The sequence below is a fragment of the Eriocheir sinensis genome, unplaced genomic scaffold (assembly GCF_024679095.1).
Source record: "Eriocheir sinensis breed Jianghai 21 unplaced genomic scaffold, ASM2467909v1 Scaffold822, whole genome shotgun sequence".
Lineage (NCBI taxonomy): Eukaryota > Metazoa > Arthropoda > Malacostraca > Decapoda > Varunidae > Eriocheir > Eriocheir sinensis.
The window spans coordinates 168,609-185,294 of record NW_026112189.1 but is presented as its reverse complement, the minus strand read 5'-3'; the positions used below and the strand labels follow the sequence as shown (position 1 = coordinate 185,294).

Genomic DNA, 16,686 nt, shown 5'->3' with positions numbered 1-16,686 from the left:
CCCTCCGTTCATGTTGCGAGCATAGTAGCCACCGTTCCTGTTTTCTTTGCAGCACCGTGCCTTTTAACCATCTTTCTGGGGACATTGTTAAAGCACAAAGAACTCACACTGTAGTGCTGAAAACACACTGTAGTGCTGAAAACATGACACGAGCGCACGGATGCTATTTCTACGAGTTTACAACGCGGGTGAGACTAGAGCCGTCATCTGGCGGTCAGGAATTATCCTAGACTAGAGCGCAGACCTCCGTCCTAGGGCTCAATGCATTCAGGCTAAAATCGGGCCAACAGAGTACTGGGTTTCATCTCAAGGAGCGTAAGCAATAAGCATAGCTGAAGTCATCCTCAAACTTTACTTAGCACTAGTTAGACCTCATCTCGATTATGCAGTTCAGTTCTGGTCCCCTACTATAGAATGGATATCAAGATGTTAGAATCTGTTCATAGGAGGATGACAAAGATGATTCATGGGAAGAGAAAATTGCCTTATGAAGACAGGCAGAAGAAATTAAATCTACACTCTCTAGAAAGGAGAAGGTTGCGAGGAGACTTGATCGAAGTCTATAAATGGATGAAGGGCTTTAATAAAGGGGATGTCAATAGGATTTTGAAAGTAAAAGAGCCAAGGTAGGACGCGTGGCAATGGTTTTAAGTTAGACAAATTCAGATTCAACAAAGACATAGGCAAGAATTGGTTCACTAATAGAGTGGTGGACGAATGGAACAGGCTTGGGAGCCATGTTGTGGGTGCCAATACCATAGATACATTCAAGAAGAGGTTACATAAAGCAATGGATGGTGAGGTAAGGTGGGGTTGAGTGTACAGGAGCTGCCTTGTGTAGGCCAACCGGCCTCTTGCAGACTCCTTATGTTCTTATGTTCTTATGTTCTTATGTTCTTATGTTCTTATGCACTCTGGATACATTATTGAACCATTAACACTTTGACATGACACTTAATGAATGTCTGCCAGTTTTGTTGATCATAAGTACATGAAGTGGTTGCTGCCTTCTGTTTCCCCGCCTGCCTTGACAACTTATCACTAGAAAACATGTACACAGACATTTCTCATGATGTTCATAAGATGTGTGTGTGTGTGTGTGTGTGTGTGTGTGTGTGTGTGTGTGTGTGTGTGTGTGTGTGTGTGTGTGTGTGTGTGTGTGTGTGCTTGCATCATCCATTATCCCTGCCAACACATTTTTTTCATTTTTCCCTCCATGCACTTGCATGAACCTTGTTATATAAAACAGTTTTTATATGGTACTGGTGAGGTGTTTAGTCTGAGTATGTTGGCATTTACTGGTCCAGCACTGCTTCCCTCACTGGTCTTAGCACACAAAGGTAATGGTGTCGCCCTGTGTCCAGGCGTCGTCCAGACCACTGCCCTGCTGGACTACGAGGCCTCCGCCAGCCAGAACCTGACGGTGCGGGCGCGGGACCCCTTCACCGGGGGCCACACGGACACCCACGTCACAGTCGCAGTCACGGACGTCAATGACAACCCGCCGGAGTTCAGCCGTTCCGTCTTCAAGGGAGACGTGTCGGAGGCTGCATCACCGGGCCACGTGGTGCTGCAGGTAAATTACCTCAGCAAATATTGCAGGTTTTTCCACATTTTTTAATATGAAAATTTGACCATAAACTCTTTTATACATATTGATTCCCATTCACTGCCTAGTAACATTTCATTGTTAATCAATCAAAAATGGATCTTATGCATAAGTTTGATAAGCTGATCGAAAAATCAAAAGTTTGAATTCTTTTTGCATTGTCGAGACACCTTCACCCTCTGCCTTGTACAGGTCTCGGCAAGTGACGTGGACACGGGGCCGGGCGGTTCAGTGCGCTACTCGTGTGTCATGGAGTGTGGCAGCTTTGAGGTGCGTGCCCTGGACGGTGCCGTCACACTCACCAAGGAGCTGGATGCAGAGACTGAGGCTCAACACGTGCTGACTGTGCTGGCCACGGACTCAGGCATACCCCAGCTCTCCTCCACCGCCACAGTGGTTATTGACGGTAAATTACATGTAGACAGTAAACACTTATATAGCCAGACTAATTGGGCCAAAGGCAAGTTGTATGCATGAAGTTTCCATAAGCTTGAGGTACTGAACGTTATGGCTGACAAAGAAGGTATATTCCCACACCAGCTGGTTTTTAGAGTGGGTTCTCAACCTTGGTATGCATCCAGACAGTAAATTAAGTAATAGAAAAAATATGAATATAGAAAACCACTTTTTTCAATTATAAATATTTGATTAACATCCTGCCAACTCTGGGCAGGACACGCATGTAGGAGGGGGCAGAACAAGTGGACAACAGTAACTACAGTATATCTAGGGTCATATTCTTAAACATTGCAGCACCCAAGCACTCATGTTTGACTAGGCTTGCATAGGAGTTGTGGTTATTTCCATGGGTAGTTTTATGACCCCGATAATAGTCGACCCTTTTTCTGTACCTCGAACCTGAAAAAACACTCCTAGGAAACCGACTAAGCTCCATTTTGGCCTTTGGAAATAGTTGATGTGAGGGGTGGAAGCCTCAGACCACACCGACCCTATAGTCGTGTTTTGTTAAGCCTGCCCAGATGTTTTCTTTGCCTACAGTTGTGGACTTCAACGACAACCCTCCAGCGTGGCGCCAGGACAGCTACTCCTGCCGCGTGTCGGCCGAGGCCCAGCCCGGCCATGTGGTCACCTCGGTGTCTGCCACTGACCCAGACGCTGGTCAGGTCACGCCGCTCAGTTATGCCATTCACTCGGGAGACCGAGACGCCATCTTCAAAATGGATCAGCTGACTGGTAAGGTTCATGTACGCGTATAGATGACTAGACTTAAACCTTCAACAATGGCCATCGTTTACTTAATCAAACCCGGCTCGGTCCGCACAGACGGCCATCATTCATTTAATCAGACTCTTTCGCGCCACTAATTTGAATGTTTAGATCAAATTTGGCGGGTTCTGTGACTTGCCGAGGTGTCTGCCAGCATAATTATCTGACCCTCGTATATTTGAAATAAGATCATTAGCCCTCACTGAGCAGCCCTGGAACCGTAAGATAAGAAAACACTGGGAAACACAGGACAGGATAGAGTGAAAGATCATTCTGAGTACAAGGATAACAGTGACGAAAACAATGTGAGTAGTGACAGGCAGGCCGTTGCCCGCTCATCGACATACTTGTACTTAATTGCACTATAAGATGTAAATAAATAAAAATAGTGAAAGCATGCAGTAGTGAGGTGACCTAGAGTGATGGTGTAATTTCATTATCTGTGCTGCACTCTAGCCCAGCAAGTGCTCCAGCGTGACTATTACACAACGCATCGCAATTTAGATTTCACTGCTGTCTTCAGGGAGTTAAGACGCTTCATACAATGTGAATAAACAACAACAAAATAGCAGCTGTTTTTACCCGTATCCAGGGACCATTTAGTGAAAACAATACCTGTCGTTTAAGGGTTAAGGAAGCTTGAAGTTTGGAGGAAATTTTTTTGACATTTTCAGGGATACGTGTTGGAAAGAAAAGCCGTTGTTTTGATGAAGGGTTGAAGGCACGATTGTTTGCTCCTGCAGTGACCAGAGTGGTGCAGGAAGAGGAGATGGAATGTGTTGGCTTGAGAATGGTGAATTTTAACTATTGAAAGGTGGATCTTTTTCCCCAGGTGTGTTGACGGTGACGGCCCCACACAAGCTCAAGGACGTGGCCTCCCTCACCCTGAACCTGTCTGTGAGTGACGGGGTGCACGCGGCCTTCACCGGCCTGCACGTCTCGGGGCTGGCCTCCAACCACCACGCGCCGAGGTAACCTTTTAGTATGGTCTTTGGGTACAAATGCTGTGATGGCCGTGTTTAAGGCTGTGATGGTGTGTTTAAGGCTGTGATGGCCGTGTTTAAGGCTGTGATGGCGTGTTTAAGGCTGTGATGGCCGTGTTTAAGGCTGTGATGGCGTGTTTAAGGCTGTGATGGCCGTGTTTAAGGCTGTGATGGCGTGTTTAAGGCTGTGATGGCCGTGTTTGAGTGTGATGGCCGTGTTTAAGGCTGTGATGGCCGTGTTTAAGGCTGTGATGGCCGTGTTTAAGGCTGTGATGGCCGTGTTTAAGGCTGTGATGGCCGTGTTTAAGGCTGTGATGGCCGTGTTTAAGGCTGTGATGGCCGTGTTTAAGGCTGTGATGGCCGTGTTTAAGGCTGTGATGGCCGTGTTTAAGGCTGTGATGGCCGTGTTTAAGGCTGTGATGGCCGTGTTTAAGGCTGTGATGGCCGTGTTTAAGGCTGTGATGGCAGTTTTTGAGGCTGTGATGGCCGTGTTTAAGGCTGTGATGGCCGTGTTTAAGGCTGTGATGGCAGTTTTTGAGGCTGTGATGGCAATTTATGAAGCCGCTAACATTAACGTCATCTTTTTTACGATATATGAGACAGTCAAAAAGGTCAACCGAAAGTCTTTTATCTTAAGGTTTTCACACCAGTCAGTTGGCATGAAAGCTTTGATAAAGGACAGCAAGGGAAATATCACTGTGGCAGAGTCCAAAGAGGTTGAAAACACTCAATTATCTTAACCCCTTGACTGCGGATTTCCTACCAGAAGACATCACCAAGCTACAGGAATGGAACAAAAAGTGGCTGCTACAATTCAATGAAGAAAAATGCAAAGTCATGCACCTTGGGAGTGGATATCCAGCATACCAATACTACATGGGAACACTCCACTATCCACCACAGAGGCAGAGAAAGACCTGGGAGTATATGTTACCAGGCTACCAGTGAAGGCCAAATCTGTGCCAATCACAGCAGAGGGGTTAAGGTTATCACACCAGTCAGTCAGCATGAAAATAATTATAAAAGACAGTGAGAGAAATATCAATATGGCATCCTTTAAAGAGTCAAGGCAGTCAGTTACCTTTAAGTTTTCACAAGAGCAGTCAATATGAAAACAGTAATAAAAGATAGCAAGGGGTATACTTCTTCTCAGTGTGGCAGATTTTAAGGAGGCCCAAGACAGTCAGCTATATTCAAGTTTTCATATTGTTCTCTCCCATCTCACCTTGTAAGGCACTGATAGGTGGACAGCATGTAGTATAATAAGCAACACCAGCAAAGCCCTCAAGTAGCCCAGTCAGCCACAAACACCCAGACCTTACCTAGGCATTATAGCAGGAAATGAGCACTGTCTTTGTAACATATTACAACATCGCAATGCCTATCATATATCTTACCAAACAGTGCCATACAACCTCACTGTATTTTTATCCTCCTCAGGTTTAATTGCACTCTCTACAAAGCTTACATGGTGGAAAACTCTTCTCAACCTTCTCATCAACCATTGGAACACACTACATTGCACTAGCTACCACACATCCTACCAAGCAGTGCCATACAACCTCACTGTCTGTTTATACTCCTCAGATTTAATCGCACTCTACGAAGCTTACCTGGAGGAAAACTCTTCTCCTCAACCTTCTTATCAACCATTGGAACACACTACATTGCACTACCTACCACACATCCTACCAAGCAGTGCCGTACAACCTCAGTGTCCGTATATCCTCCTCAGATTTAATTGCACTCTCTATGAAGACTACATGGAGGAAAACTCTTCTCCTCAACCTTATCATCAACCATTGGAACACACTACATTGCACTAGCTATCATACATCATACAACCTCAGTGTCTGTTTATATTCCTCAGGTTTAATCGCACTCTATATGAAGCTTACGTGGAGGAAAATTCATCTCCTGGCCAGCTAGTCATCAACCTGGTGGCCACGGACCTTGATGCCTGGGACCTGGGCAAGCTGCAGTACACCATCCTGCACCAGACTTCAGAGGGAGCCTTCACCGTGGACAAAGAAGGTAGAGAGAGACATTGGTTGGTATTCTTAGACACTTTCGCTTCTCACATCAACTTTCCTAAAGGTCAAAAAGGGGATCAATCAGGTTATAATGAGTGTTTCTTTAGGTTCATGGTACAGAAGAAGGGTCAAACTAACACCGGGTTCTTAAAACTACCCCTGGAAATGAGCAAAACTCCGACGAAAGCCTTGTCAAATATGTGAACTTGGGAGACAAAATGTTTAGTAATACGGCCCATTGAATTTGCTTGTACTATACTTTTGAATTTTAGGTTCCTGCAGTAAGAGATTTCATTTGAAGGTTTGATGTATGAATGTTGTTGTTGTTGTTCATAGTATTAGTAGGAGTAGTAAAAGTAGTTGTAGTCATAGTAGTAACTGTAATGGTAGCAATAGAAGGTTAAGGAGATAAAAAAAAGGCTGGAAAACATGCTCTTCAAGTCATATTTTACTGAAGTTTTCCCGGAGACAGCATTACAGTAGCTTGTTTATTTAACTACATTTTAAACCTCAAGGAACCACATCACTAGAGCATACAGTTGTGAGGCTTTGAATGAAAGATACCCTAAACTTACCCTAACCTAACAAAACGCCGACGATTACCAAATAGTCACCATATGTCTTGACTCGGAAAAATCACATTTGCATCCTTACTAAAGAAACTTTCTATATAACCTGAAACTGGCACCTCTTTTGGCCTTTTTTTACTTCTATCCTTTTTTTAGGAGCAGCGTTTAGCAGGCTTTTTTCTACACTTTTATGCCCCTGAGCTGCTTCCTTTCCTGTAAGAAAAAAAAAAGGGGACCTCATTCTTTGTTAATTTATACCATACAAACTTCACCCCTTCCCAGGCAACCTATACACTGAGACACCTCTGGATCGCGAGTCCCTGCCCATGCACAGCCTCAAGGTGTCTGTGATGGACGAGGTTGCGTACATACATAGGACATACATACATACATAGGACATACACACATACAACATCTCTCTCTCTCTCTCTCTCTCTCTCTCTCTCTCTCTCTCTCTCTCTCTCTCTCTCTCTCTCTCTCTCTCTCTCTCTCTCTCTCTCTCTCTCTCTCTCTCTCTCTCTCTCTCTCTCTCTCTCTCTCTCTCTCTCTCCTCTCCTGCAATGTGTGTGTGTGTGTGTGTGTGTGTGTGTGTGTGTGTGTGTGTGTGTGTGTGTGTGTGTGTTTCACGTGAGAAGTAAAGTCAGCTGTGAAAAGCACAAGTGCACTACAAAGCATCAGTCCGTTAAATAATTTTTTATTAGACTCACACTCTCTCTCTCTCTCTCTCTCTCTCTCTCTCTCTCTCTCTCTCTCTCTCTCTCTCTCTCTCTCTCTCTCTCTCTCTCTCTCTCTCTCTCTCTCTCTCTCTCTCTCTCTCTCTCTCTCTCTCTCTCTCTCTCTCTCTCTCTCTCTCTCTCTCTCTCTCTCTCTCTCTCTCTCTCTCTCTCTCTCTCTGTGTGTGTGTGTGTGTGTGTGTGTGTGTGTGTGTGTGTTGATAGAGAGAGAGATTCAGAGGAGCGCAAGTCTTGTGCTAGGTTTAAGCGAGTCTGCCCTGGAAGTCGCCCGCCGCGTCCCGTTCTCGCCGTGGTGCGAGAAGTGTATACAGTTGGTGAATTTGCGTCCGGGATGATATGTAGTGGATTATTATAACTAATTCATTGTTATTTTCCACCACTTCATCTTCGCTAATCATTTATTGTTTCATGTATGTTCGTTCACCCCTAGTATCACTCCTATTACTTTTGTAATCACTGTGTCACTGTGTTTGTTGGTGCTGTTTCATGTGCAACGTGATTGAGTGTAGGGATTGACTGTGCCTTTAATAACTAACCACGCAAAGGCCTAGCGTGGAGACTTTATCAGTTCCTCATACTCTTAATTACGTTTTGCTCTGTTCGAATCTTTCCTGTGAGACACTTTCTCCCCATAGCCTACGAGACTCATTTTCTTTAGGAACCACTGACGTTCCGAATCAATTCAATACTTCACTCGACTCATAACTTGACCAGCTCAAACTCAAACGAGTACTTAATGCCAGATCCTGTTTGCAGATGTGGGTATTGCATTCTCTGGTCATTCTCCACTGGCTCGTTATCTTCGTCGAAGTGTTATCTCTTCAGGGGTCGCTCCCCTATCAATTAATCTCATGCCAGGATTGTGAACTAGTTAATAGTTCAGGAGATTACTGTGTCACATTCCAAGCATCACTTTTAACCATTAGTGGTTACTAACAACTTTCGTACAACCGTTAAATCGACTTGTACATCAATCAAAATGGTGTTCAACGTAGAAGAGTTTGTCGGTAATCCCTCTGTGGAGGAACTTAAAACAGCAACTGTAACTGTGGAACAACTTAAATATATTGCTACAAACTATAATATTCCCTTCACTAGTCAAACAAGAAAACCCGAGTTGATGTCCCTAATTCTAGCTCATCTGGGTGACCCTGAGGAGGAGGCTGACCACCTCATGGAAAGCCCTACCTCTTTGGGTTCTGCAAACCCCGCAATCGCCCTAGAGATAGAGAGGGTGAAAATGCAGGCACTCCAGATGAAGCTAGAATATGAAAAAGAAGCAAGAGCACTTGAACACGAACGAAATGAAGAAAGTAAAACACGTGAAAGGGAAGAGAAAGCACGTGAACGTGAACATCAACTCAGCGTGCTTCAGCTGCAGTCCTCAGACGGGGGACTCGAACCCCTAATAGGTTGCAGATAACCAAATTTCTTCCTCTTATGCCTCAATTCTCGGATTACGATCCAGAAGCATTCTTTCAGGAATTCGAATCCTCTGCCATTCACTTCGATCTACCTAAGGAGGACTGGACATGGCTAGTCAAGCCCAAACTCAACGGTAAGGCCTTGGCAGTCCTAGACAATATCGAAGACAACTCAGATTACGAGGTAGTAAAAAGCGCTATTTTAGCAGCTTATGCAGTCACCACAGAGATATCGACAAACCTTCCGCAACATGAAGAAGACATCTGGTCAAACATACTTGGAGTTTGCATCAGAGAAACTCCGAGCTTTGAGACACTGGCTTAAGTCGGCAGCTGTAACCACATATGACGATCTGGTAAACCTTGTAGCTCTAGAGGAATTCAAAAGGAAGATACCATACTCAATCATGTTGCACATCACTGATAAGGATGAGACTGAACTCTTAAAAGCCGCCAAATTGGCGGATGTCTTTTCACTAATACATCGCTCTATGCCCTCAGGAGACAAGAAACTTCAGCCTGTGGGTAAGTCAGGTGCAAGCTATAGCAAGGATGTAAAACCCGCAGAGAGTAGTGGTAGTGCCAAGTCTTTTCTCTCTTGCAGCTTTTTGTAAAAGGTGGGCCATCTCATAAGGAATTGTCCTGATCCTAGGTGTAAAGTAGCAAAGACCTCTACATTCTCTAAACCAGTCGCCTCTCTCAACACTCCTTCAGTACTTCCTCCCACTGACCCTTTTCAACCCTTCAGGTCTCAAGGTACTGTGGCTCTCAACACGGACTCTGAAGGGCACCCTCTCCAGATTATGCGGGATACTGCCTCTGCCCAATCTATCATTTTAAATCCGCTCTTCCAGGGATTGAGCAGCAGTACACGGGGAGAAGGTACTCATAAAGATTTTCATCAAACCTTTCCCATACCTCTGGCTAGGGTGCACTTAAACTGTCCGTTGGTTGTGGGAGCAGTTACCATTGCTGTCAGTGAGGATAATTCTCTTCCTATCCCTAATGCTAATTTCCTGTTGGCTAATGATCTGGCTGGGGGACTAGTCGTTCCACCTATCATAACTAATGTCTCCCATTGCATTACAACCCTACAGCTGACATGGAAAAGGAGCAGCCTAACATTTTCCTGAATGTGCAGTCACTCGAGCACAGTCTGTTGCCGCTGCTCCAGAGCCACCTCAGCCCTTACCAACCACCCTCCATCCTACGCCTCACGTTGGGGTTGGTAAGGTATTCACTGACCACTTACTTGCTGAGGCTCAAAAGACGATACCACCCTGTCTCGATTTCATACCCAAGCTATACCTAAAGACCAGATCACTTCCTCACCTTCTTTCTATTACCAGGATAAAATTCTTATGAGTTGTATAAACCACCTCAACTTTTAGATGATGCCACTTGGGCTGAGCTCCATCAAGTAGTCCTACCCGTCACCTTAAGAGAGCCAGTGATGGAGATCGCTCATGGGAACCTAGCCGGCCATCATGGGATCAGGAAAACTTGTGACTACTTAATGAGTTTTATTGGCCCGGTCTTAGGAAGGATGTTGCCTCATTTGTTAATTCTTGCCACACTTGCCAGGTAATGGGGAAACCCAACCAGAATATCCCTCCTTATCCTCTTCAGCCCATCCAGGTGCCTGAAGAACCATTCTCAAAAATCATCATTGACATCGTGGGCCCATTACCCAAAACAAAGAAAGGTAACCAATACATCCTCACTGTCATGTGCCCTACCACCCGTTACCCAGAAGGTTTCCCTATCAAAAACATCTCTGCCAAAACTGTTGTATCCAAACTTACACACTTGTTTACCACTTTTGGCATCCCCAGGGAGATTCAGAGTGACCGTGGCACTAATTTCACGATCGATCTCTTCACGGCAGTTCTCACCGAGCTTGGCATCACACAAACTTTATCTACGGCGTACCATCCACAGTCACAGGGAGCTTTAGAAAGATGTCACCAAACACTGAAGGCTCTTCTTCGTAAATTTTGTCACGATCAGGACCAGGACTGGGACGAGGCTCTACCTTACGTCCTGTTTGCCATAAGAGAGACCCCTAACAGGTCCTTGGAGTCTCCCCTTTGAGTTACTGTATGGCCATAAGGTAAGAGGTCCCTTAAAGTCATCAAGGACCAATTGCTTAATAACACCTCAAGCAAACTTGTCACTGTCACCCAGTATTTAGTTAAACTTAAAGACACACTAACCAAAGTTCGCTCCTTTGCCCGTGACAACCTCAAACAAACTCAAGGAGACATGAAGAAACACTTTGACACTAGAGCTAAAGTTAGAAGTTCAAACCAGGTGATAAAGTCCTTGCCTTTATTCAGTCCCAGGATCACCCCTGCAAACTAAATACCATGGTCCCTATACAGTCAATGAGAAGATCAGTGAACAAAATTACATTATAGACACTCTAACCGCCGGAAAAGTACCCAGAAAATACACATTAACTTACTTAAATTATATAAAACTAGAGCTGGCCTTGCACCTGGCTCACCAGAGAGACCTGTATGTTCTATTTCGTTAGAAACCACCACCACTCATGCAGAAGGGACAAATAATTCATCCATATTATGTAACCCATCTAATTACCTGTCCCATCTCTCATCCTCTCAATCAAAAGACATCCTATCCATCCTTCACCAGTTTAATGTGTTCAATGATCATCCAAACCTGTGTAACCTCACCTCTCATGACGTCAAGCTCCTCCCCGGCACCTCTCCTCTTCGTCACCCTCCATATCGCATAAGCCCCAGGAAACGTGACCAGATGAGGCAAGAGGTGGACTATCTACTCGAGCAGGGGCTGGCGAAACCCAGCCAGTCTCCTTGGGCGTCACCTTGTCTACTCGTCCCCAAGGAAGATGGACAGCTGCGTCTCTGCACCGACTACCGCAGGGTCAACGCTGTGACAGTCCCAGACGCCTACCCCCTGCCACGGATAGACGACTTGATCGATGAGGTGGGAAGGTCCCAGTATATAACAAAGCTGGATTTATTGAAGGGCTATTATCAAATTCCCCTCACAGAGAGAGCACAAGAGATATCCGCTTTCATCACTCCCTTTGGGCTCTACCAATATAATGTAATGCCTTTTGGGATGAGGAATGCCCCTTCAACCTTCCAGAGAGCCATGGATTATCTGTTACAGGATCTTATTGGAGTGTCCGTTTACCTAGACGACATTCTAATTTTTACAGAGCATTGGGAGCAGCACCTTACGAGACTCAGGGATGTGCTGACAAGGCTGCAGGCAGCCCACTTCACCGTGAAGCTGGCTAAGACTACCTTCGGCCGAGCAACGGTGACGTACCTGGGCCACGTGGTGGGCAATGGCAGAGTACGACCCACATCTCTGCCATCCTTGAATACCCTGCCCCCACTACTCGGAAGGCCCTGCGGCGCTTTCTGGGCATGGCAGGGTATTACAGGCGGTTCTGCCCTAACGTCGCGGCCGCCACTGTCCCTCTCACACGGCTCACGAGTGGAGCCGTACACTACTTGTGGACAGAGGATTGCCAGGCCGCCTTCGACCAACTCAAGAACTTCCTGGCCCAGGGTCCTGTACTCATCGCCCCAGACTTCACTCAGCCCTTTGCCCTGCAGACTGATGCCAGTGATGCCGCTCTTGGTGCTGTATTACTGCAGGAGGTGGAGGGTATCCTTCATCCAGTGGCGTACCACTCCAGCAAACTTAATATCCACCAGAGAAGATACAGCACCATTGAAGAGCTCCTGGCCATCGTCTCAGCAATCCAGAAATTCAGATGCTACATACAGCCTGCTCAGAACCACTCCAAGTCTACACAGACCACAATCCATTGGCCTTCCTCAATCGCAGTAAGTTTACCAATCAGCGACTTCTCAGATGGTCCCTGTTTCTCCAGCCCTACAACCTGAATGTCAACCACTTAAAAGGGAGGAGAACATCATCGCCGACGCCCTATCTCGCATCTAAACTCGACTTGACCAGAAGTCAGCCACTACGACTCCACTGGGCAACAACGGCTACCTACAACTACAAATCAACCCAGTGGTGTCGTCTTCAGGGGAGGTATTACTGCAACAGACTATCTCTGTTGCTACCACTGAATTATCAATTATTGTACCTGTTGCTCCCTGAGCTAGCTTCAGCTAAGGCTTTGAAACATCAGATAACCTTGGGCTAACAATATATATATATATATATATATATATATATATATATATATATATATATATATATATATATATATATATATATATATATATATATATATATATATATATATATATATATATATATATATATATATATATATATATATATATATATATATATATATATATATATATATATATATATATATATATATATATATATATATATATATATATATATATATATATATATATATATATATATATATATATATATATATATATATATATATATATATATATATATATATATATATATATATATATATATATATATATATATATATATATATATATATATATATATATATATATATATATATATATATATATATATATATATATATATATATATATATATATATATATATATATATATATATATATATATATATATATATATATATATATACATATGTTAGGAGTCGATAGAGGCAAGGTTAAGGCATCGAGCCAGGAGTGTGAAACAAGTATTCGTTTCTGCATTACACTGGTCCACTTAAAAAGGAATAGGTGACAGCAGGTTGGTGGCAATCAGTGGGGTATGTTGTCAGGCGAAACAAGTATTCGTTTCTGCATTCATACACACTGGTCCGCCTGGCTCGTTGCCTTAACCTTGCCTCGATTCGAGATCGACTATATATATATATATATATATATATATATATATATATATATATATATATACATATATATATATATATATATATATATATATATATAAGGGAGCAATGGGAGGAGTAATGGGACATCTAGCTCGTAATATAACCAGGCAGCTTAGAAGTAATTATAGGGGAGTAACAGAGGGCGTGCTAAAAATCCTCTATATTAACGGCAGGAGACTCGGAAACAAGATGGACTTACTAAGGGGTGAAGTTTGTTCAGAAAATTTTGACATAATAGCGATCACTGAGACATGGATAGACACTGCCAATAGAAATTTTAGATCGGAATTTGAAATAACGGGTTATCAGATGTTTCACAAAGACAGAAAGGGCAGAAAGGGATGTGGAGTTGAGCTATATATTAAAGACTCACTTAAATGTTTAGTTAACAATTCAATCAAAATAACATGGCTTGAAAATCAGTGTGGGTGAACGTTTACAAAGGGAAAGATAAACTAACTCTAAGAGTTATGTACAGGCCACCCAACCTTAACAGGCAGGACACGAGTATATTACTACAGCAGATTGGCAGGGCGAGTAGGAGTAGAAATGTCTGTGTAATGGGGGACTTTAATTATAGGAATATAGACTGAGAAGACCTAGTTGGTGACCTGGAAGCCGAGGATTTTCTTGAATTTATACTAGATAATTTCCTTAAGCTGGTAGTTACTGAGCCTACCAGAGGAGATAACATATTAGACTTAGTCCTAACTAGTAATGGGAACTTGCTACGTGAGTTGGAGGTGGGCGTAGAGTTAGGAAATAGTGACCACAGAAGGGTTCGTTTTATCTTAAACTGGGCGGCAGCCCGCGAGCCAAACCCAGTGTTAGTGCCAGATTTTAGAAGAGCAAATTACGAGAGGCTTCGAAGACATCTTGACGGGGGTAAACTGGGATAATTTAGGGATTCATGAGGGCCAGAACTGCGGATTGGAGAGCCAGTGGAACCAGGTAGAAATGTCTTACAATAATTTAGTTAGAGTAATAGTAGAGGGGCAAAGACAGCATATACCACAACAAACACTTAAAAAAAAAAAATGACCCTAAGTGGATGACTCGTGGACTAAAGCACGAGATAGGGTTAAAGAAGGAAATTTATCAGTAAATAAAGAATGGTGAAACACATCTCAGGGGCCGGTACGTCGAGCTATCTACACCTTTTCACCCTCAAATCAATAAAGCTGAATTTCAAATTCAAAAAGTTGAATATCAATTCAAAAAAGTTGAATTTCAAATTTAGAAAGTTGAATTTCAAATTTAAAAAGTTGAGGTTCATATATAAAAAAAAAAAAATCAAACTAGAAAAGTTGAATTTCAAATTAAAAAAGCTGAATTTCATATAAAAAAATAATTGAAATTCATATTTAAAAAGTTGAATTATTTAAAAGGTTGAAATTCCAATTAGAAAAGTTGAATTTGAAATAAAAATAGTTGAGGTTCAAATAAAAATGTTGAAGTTCATATTAATAGATGAAGTGCAAGTCAGAAAAAGAGATATATGTGCATACCTACATACATAAATGCATACATAAATAAACTTATTATTATATATATATATATATATATATATATATATATATCTATATATATATATATATATATATATATATATATTTGTATCTGTATTTGTATATATATATATATATGTATATGTATATATATAAAGCCAGAAGGATAATTATTTGCCCTGACGTAAGGTAATTGTTTTATCTGACAGTAATAATGTCGCTTCCTCCTCCTCCTCCCCCTCTTTCTCCTCCTTTTCTCCGTTCATCCTTTCTAATTTCCTCTCATTTCTTCTATGTTTCTTCTTTTTTTCCTATTTCCTCCTCCTCTTCCTTTTCCTCCTCTTCCTTTTCCTCCTCTTCCTCTTCATTCTCCTTCTCTTGCTTCTTTCTTTTGTCATTTCCGTTTAAGAGAGCGAAACGAACAAGTAGACACAGTTGTTAGAGAGAGGAGGAGGGAAGGAGAGATGGGAGGGAGAAAAGGAGGTAGGAACAGGGAGGAAATGGAGGGAGGGAGGGAGGTGGAGGTAACAGGTGGCTGGAGAGAGGGGGGAATAAGGAGGGAAGGAGAGAGGAGCGGGAGGGGGAGAGAGAAGGGAAGAAGTCACTCCACAATATCGGTCATTCCGTCGGTGTGTTGCAGGACGTGAAGATGGACCCGAAGTGATTGCCAGGGACTTACCAGGTGAATAGCGGTGGTTGTACGTACGTGTGTTTTAGTGTTTGTGAGCGGTGTTTGGACGTGTTTGTCAGTGTTTGTCATCTTGTTAATCTTAGTATAGTGATTTTGGGGGGGTGCCGCAAGACGTGGTTAGGCCCTTATGTGATTGTCAAGGTGAATATAGATGTTTGTACCTGTTGTTAGTGTCTGTGAGCGGTTTTTGTACGTGTTTAAGTGTTTTCTTTTCGTGGTCTATCATAGGATCAAATCAAATATTCTATATACATTAAATAAGATTTGGAAGCGCCACGGTTTTAGGAAAAATCATTGTATCAAATCAAATATTCTCTATATATTTAATAAAATATGGAAGCGCCACGGTTTTAGGAACAATCTTAGTATCTAATCAAATATTCTATATACATTTAATAAGATATGGAAGCGCCACGGTTTTAGGAACAATCATAGTATCTAATCAAATATTCTATATACATTTAATAAGATATGGAAGCGCCACGGTTTTAGGAACAATCATTGTATCAAATCAAATATTCTATATACATTTAATAAGATATGGAAGCGCCACGGTTTTAGGAACAATCATTGTATCAAATCAAATATTCTCTATACATTTAATAAGATATGGAAGCGCCACGGTCCAAGAAACTCCCCGAGCGGGCCTCACCAAACTGACTTTACAGCTGATTAGGACTAGTTACTAAGCTTGGGGGCTGGGATGGGGCTAATTACCTTGCCATAGCCGAATAATTACTTTTGAGTACTCTCGAGCTGCCTCACGTACCAAAGGCTTACCGTATCAAGCTGCTCTCAGCCCAGCGGAGCTTGCCTCGTACCAAAGGGAGCACCACTCATGCAAACCTACCGGCCCTTCTTTGCACTTCCCTGCGTCTTATGTTAACGTTTACTGATGGTTACTTAGCTTTAAAAACATTTTCCTTAAGCCTAATGATGGCTTGATAGCGATGTACTCTGTATATATAGGCTCAGCGGGGTCCGTAATTACCTTGCTATAGTGTAAACATTACCCCTGTTAGTGTCTTCATC

At 42.8% G+C, this 16,686-nt stretch overlaps 1 protein-coding gene across 1 annotated transcript; it reads left to right on the top strand.

Moving 5' to 3' along the window:
- Positions 1-1,204: 1,204 nt before the first annotated feature.
- Positions 1,205-10,429, top strand: LOC126994578 (protocadherin Fat 1-like). Its single transcript, XM_050853904.1, has 7 exons — positions 1,205-1,576; positions 1,802-2,015; positions 2,609-2,803; positions 3,669-3,807; positions 5,690-5,853; positions 6,704-6,780; positions 10,415-10,429. Exons 1-7 carry the CDS (start codon positions 1,217-1,219, stop codon positions 10,427-10,429), a joined length of 1,164 nt encoding a protein of 387 aa, XP_050709861.1. The 5' UTR covers positions 1,205-1,216.
- The last annotated feature ends 6,257 nt before the right edge of the window (positions 10,430-16,686 follow it).